The following is a 6,148-nucleotide window of genomic DNA, read 5'->3' as shown; positions in this document are numbered from 1 at the left end:
TAGTGTGGTAGACAGTAAGACGTTAGGGACATTCAAAATTCAACTTGATGTTTTCTTGGAGGAAATAAGTGGATAGGACTGGCGAGCTTTGCTGGGCTGAATGGCCTGTTCTTGTCTAGAGTGTTCTAATGTTCTAATTAATCTAATTAAGGCTGCAATGGTATAACACTGTTCTATGGACACTTTCTGGAATTCAGCCGCTGAAGTTCACAATCTGAATATTCACGGAGGAAAAGCTGAGGGACCAGATGGAGTTGGTCTCTGAGTGCCTAAGGCCTGTGTTGACCATCTTTGTGGTGTCCTTTGCTACCTGCTCAGTCTGCCACTAAGGCTTCCAATCATATCAAATCAAATTTTATCCCTCACATATAATTTATACAAATTTTTCCTATAGTACAAGATATACGGAAATGTTTAAGAAAATGCCGCTGCAGTAGAACATATTCAGTTTTATGCCAGTTTAAAGAAGGCAGACACTTCTCCACCTAATGACTATAGAACAGTAGACCTTATGTCACACTTCATGAAGACCTACATGAGGCTGGTCTGAGCTATTTGAGTCCTCTCGTGATAGACCACCTGGACCTACTGCAGTTTGCCTGTCATACAAAGACTGGAGTGGAGGATGCAATTGTCTACCTGCTCCACAAAGCTCATTATCACCTGGACAAATCTGGAAGCACTGTGAGGATTATGTGTTTTGGTTTCGCCAGTGCCTCAAAAGCCATGCAGCCATCACTCTAAAGATGTAAATTTGGGGATATGTGGGGTGGAAGTGACTATGGTGTCCTTGATAATGGACTAAGTGTCAGTTAGACTGCGGTCTGTGAGACTCAAGGACTGTGTTTCTGATATGGATGTGAGAAAAAATGGAGATCCACAAGGAAGAGTCCTGTTTCCTTTTTTCTCACTCTGTACACCTCTAACTATAAATATAATACCAGGTCATGTCACTTGCTAAAATTCTCTGATGATTCTTCACTTATGTGGTGTATTCCTAAGGGGAATGAGATAGAGTACATTGAGTCAAGTGAAGAAGTTTGTTTCTTGGTGCAGAAAGAATTGTCTGCAACCTAACATCAGCAAAACCAATGAATTGGTTATGGAATTTCACAGAAACCACAGAAGAACTACACCCGGTCACTATTCAGCAAGTGGATGTAGAGGTGGTGCACTCCTACAACTACTTGAGAGTCTACTTCAATGATAGCAAAGAGTGACCTCAGAGGACAAAGTCAGGCCAGAGCAGACACTTCTTTCAGGAGGGAGCATTCCTTTAATGTGAGTAGTGACATCCTTCACATCTTCTGCAACACTGTGGTCTGCTGAGCCAGTAACATCACTTCAAGTGAGATGCACCAAATCAACAACCTGCTTACAGGCAGGTTCAGGGGTGGGACACACTTTTGACCCCCTGGAGTTAGTAGTGGAGGAGCAAATAAAGATAAAACTGAGTGCCATTTTCAACAATGCTGCACATCCTCTCTCCAACACACTAACATTGAGGACTTTCAGTCAACAAATTATTTAGCAGAAGAGTGTCGGGAATCACTACTGGGGTTCCATTATACCAACAGCAATGTCTTTATAATGCCTCACTGTGTCTGGGACTGTTCTCTAATCTTTGGCAAAGCCAGAGGTTCTCTTTTGATTTGTAATTCTTGTGTTTTTTAGAGGGCTGTTGAAGTTATATTTTTTTATAATAAATTATTGTATTTCTTTGGAAAGATCTATCTATCTATCTATCTATCTATCTATCTATCTATCTATCTATCTATCTATCTATCTATCTATCTATCTATCTATCTACAGTATCTAATGTGTATTCCTTAATAGTAATGTCTTAGATTATCTATATCACACATGTTACATACATAATATTTTAAAAAAGTATTTTAGTATTAAAAAGTAGTACTAGAGTGTTGTACCGTGTTAGCCATTATGAATGTAGAGAAAAGCCAAGCAAAATGATACCTTTTATTGGCTAACTAAAAAGATTACAATATGCAAGTTTTCGAGGCAACTCAGGCTAGTTCTTCTATTAAAAAAGAAAAGAAAAGTAAAAGAAGAAGAAAAAAAAACTCTTAAAACTCATGCTAGGGAAATTTCATTTAGCTCTTCAGAGGTTGCATTATTTATTTATTAAGCTGTTCAGTCTCTGATGTTTCTTTAGAAAGCTCATTATGAAGCAAGTTCAGTAGTACTTAACCTCTGATGTGACATATTAAGAGCCAACTACTTGCCATTAATAATGCTAATAAGTTGAGCTAACTCAAATATTATTATAACTAGTAGCTTATTTCATAAATACATCATTATTCTATTAGACAAAACACAGTAATTTGGACTCATATCAATGGTACAAGCTCCTATTCAATTGCTGGCAATGAGATGTAAATTGTAATAAAGCTTGTTTAGCAGAAAAATGAACATCAGTTTAATCTCATAACCAGTAAAACACGTACAATCGCTGTACTGCCAAGATACGGTGGGACGACTTAGCATGAAGAGGTGTGGGGTACAGCTTTAGTTTTTCATGATGTCCTCCTAGTTGTAGAGTACTTGATATACAACATGGGTGACCAGTCACTGTCCACCAGCACAGAAATCTAGGAATGAAGTGATGACAAGGGATGACCTGAAAGGTGGAGAAGGCCAGTGTTAATAGAAAGGCTACTGTGCTAGGCGTGTTATGAACAACTGCTGGACTTTATTTTTTTAATATTTTATGTCACCCCAATTGTATTCCTTCATCTGTGTTTTTATTTTGCTTTAATAACTCTTTAGTTTGCTTTAGCCTCATGCTTTTCAGGATTTACTATCATCTTGTGAGCACCAGCACTGGCCACAACAAACATCATTCTTTATTCAATCTTTTAAGCATTGCCAGACACACTTGCCCGAAGATCACTTTATAAGTTCCTGACAACTAGCAACAAAAGAGAAGGGTGAGGGTGCAACACAGTTCTTAAATCCATTTCCTTTTATGTCTCCCAGTGGACAACAACTTTCAGTTGTTCCTCTTTATAGCGCAGATGGCTACCCTACATCAGGTTTCATTTTAGGACCAGCCTTAGGCAAGGATGAACCTCCTATTCAGACAGAAACCTTTTGAAGTTGGCACAAAACTCATTCCAGTGAGACTACTTATTTGTTGTGTGAATTGTGCAATAAACTGTCTTCTGTTAAATTGGGTTTTCCTAAGTCTACCCAAACTCTTTTTCTGACTCTTTCTGCTTTTATTACAATATCAACAACTTAAAAGATTATTTTTGTTAACTTTTGAAATTAGCAATATGTATTTTTCTTCTGATATGTTTTGTTTATTATAATTTCCCAAGAGAAATTAAAGGAGGTTCAAACAAACCTTTAAACAAATCAAAGTACTATTAAAATTAAAATATTTAAAATTATAAATGTGTGTTTTGTGACCTGACGTGACATAAAGAAAACAAATAATGCATTTTTGACTTTTTACCTGAGACTTGACATGAAGTTGCTTGTGCAGGATTTGGATTGAGATGTAATGACTTTAGTCTACTGTGCACATTTCAAGTCTATGAATTAAACCATTTTATTCTAGTAAGTGAATGCATAGTAATGTCACAGCTACCCCATTGTTCTCTTAAATTGAGAAAAATGTAATAAAAGTCACATGGAGAAAAGTATAATAGAAATCAATACATGCTGTATTCATTCTTCATGACACCATTTTTGAGCAGTTACTCCTATTCTTTCACTAAGATGAAAATTCTGTTGCATTTGAACCATTGACTCTGTAATTTCCTGCTCATTTCCTTTTGGAACAGGTCTTAATAAAAAAAATAACTGCTGGAGGTAGTTGCTTGTGTTTTTGTAACACAGATTTCCTCCACTCTGTCCATTTTCTATTCATTGTTCCTCTTTGGTCTTGTTTTAGTTTTACACCTGCAGACATAGCAACAGCTCAGTGAGGTTTTTGTACGAGTCTCTGTCACTGTGTGAAAAGGTAGCTGAAATCTTGCTGACAGTAGTAGTGACCTGCGTCTTCAGACTGGACTCCAGTGATAGTCAGACTGTATGAAGTTCCTGACCCACTGCCAGTGAATCGACTTGGGGTGTCACCAAAGCGATTGTTTGCAAAAGAGATGAGGAGTTTAGGTTTTTCTCCAGGTCTCTGCTGATACCAGTGCAAGTAGTTACTCACATCACTCCCAGTGGTACAGCTGAAGGTGACGCTCCCTCCAATAGAAACTGATTTTGGGGCTGATGGCTGAGTTACAGAAATCTGACATCTTGAGTCTGTAAAACAAATAAAAGAAATAAAGCTGTTAATGTATTCTGAAGTATAAAAAATACTTTATAGTACATTTTAAACTCATTTTGTCTTAATTCAATTAATGTAGAAATTCTATTACCATGAAGGCAGAAAACAAGTACAATAAGGAGGACATTGAAAGGAGTCATTGTGACTGTAGATTCTGAAAATGAGTCTCATTCAGAAAGTTTTAAACTCTGTCAGAGTACTGAACCAAGACGGGCGTCACAAAGGGGTGTCTCTATGCAAACTGCACAATCCTGTAGATGCAAAACAAACAAGAACAGCAGAATGTGTGTAGAAAAACTGAAAAGTGACCTCCATAAAGAAAATGTCTCTGACCTTGGCCTGTTCTGGCCATTGCTTTTGTTCCACTCACCATCAGAATTGGATGTTCAAGGCTTTGTTATGATATAAAGTGGTAAAATAGTTACATCATTCATGGTCTTCACTCCATTGTCTGCCCTTAGTCTCTGTGGAGTTGTTGTTTTTTTTTTTATGTTGTTCCCCAGGGGGCACATAAAGTTCTATCTATCTATCTATCTATCTATCTATCTATCTATCTATCTATCTATCTATCTATCTATCTATCTATCTATCTATCTATCTATCTATCTATAAGATCTTCATGTCAGTTTGACTGGAAATCTACAAGCATGGCATCTCATCTAGGTTGGATTCTTTACTGCACTTGATGCCTTGCAACACAGAAAAAAACAGTTTAGAAGACAAACTGCACTTCACATTTATAGACAAAACATCTGCAAAAGACAATTGGAAGCCATTTTTCAAAACAATAAAAATGATTTTAAAAATGTCAAATGTTAGTACCACTCACAGTATGAAGCAACAGATGATGAAAAAAGTAACAGCAAAAATTTGAATACAAAAATTGTTATATGAACTGTAACATCTTTATGGATGATTCCTGGTAGATTGCACAAACTGTGATACAGGTGAGAAACAGACTGTTCACAATCAGAGTTCAAGCTGGTTGTCCAGTGGGACTCAAAGTGTTCAGAGAGGTTTGTAGGACACTTTAAGCTGCAGATGAAGCTTCACTGTGACCCGAGTGTCAATAGTCTAAAAAAAACAGATCTTTTAGAGTGTTCAAGTCTTGTTAAAAGCTTACTGAAGAAGCAGCTATTCAATACTCTTTGCTCAGGTGATTAACCTAAAGAAAGCTTCATTATTTTAAAGTAGCTATTACAAATTAGTCTTTTCATATCAAGACAGATTTTTAAAAAATATTTTAAGATTATAAGGTCTGACAATCTCATATTTCAATAGTGTTGAAAAATGGTAAAGTGGGCAATGTTACTGCGTCAATGATCTGGTGTTTTACATTCATTATTTCATGCTAATTTGTTGTCTTAGTGGAGTTTGCATGTTCTTCTCATGCATACCTGGGATTTCATCCAACATCCCCATAAATATGCAAATGAAGTTAATTAGTTGTTCCAAATTGTCCCTGTTCAGGTGTGATTGTGCTTTGCACCCAATGCTACCTGGATAGGCTCCCTAAAGTTTTCATTAAAAACTGGATGAAGAATTTAAGATGACAGCCTCTTAAAGATTCCAAGGATTAATTACTTTTTTTCATTTTATTGATTTTATTATAATCATTCCATATAAATAGATCAATTTTTACAAAAAAAAAGATTGAAAACAAATCAACCCCACCCCAGAGAAAGAGAGCATGGCCAATGGAGTAAAACTTAAAGCTAGTAAAAATAAATAAATTGATGAGTTTAATAGGCGAATAAAGATAAATGGGGAAGAAAAAGAAAATGGGAAGAGAATCTGCTTCCTCAGTGCTTTAAGAGCTTATTCTAAAATGAGAATTAATTT

General features: G+C 36.3%; 1 gene segment (V, D, J or C); it reads right to left on the bottom strand.

The window, feature by feature from the left end:
* Nucleotides 1-3,973: 3,973 nt before the first annotated feature.
* On the bottom strand, nucleotides 3,974-4,453 carry LOC120528817. The segment is given in 2 exon segments: nucleotides 3,974-4,281; nucleotides 4,398-4,453. Coding segments are annotated over 2 exon segments (357 nt in total).
* Between the last annotated feature and the right edge of the window lie 1,695 nt (nucleotides 4,454-6,148).

Source organism: Polypterus senegalus, chromosome 4, assembly GCF_016835505.1.
Source record: "Polypterus senegalus isolate Bchr_013 chromosome 4, ASM1683550v1, whole genome shotgun sequence".
In the NCBI taxonomy this organism is placed as follows: domain Eukaryota; kingdom Metazoa; phylum Chordata; class Cladistia; order Polypteriformes; family Polypteridae; genus Polypterus; species Polypterus senegalus.
This window is presented reverse-complemented; position numbering and strand designations above follow the sequence as displayed.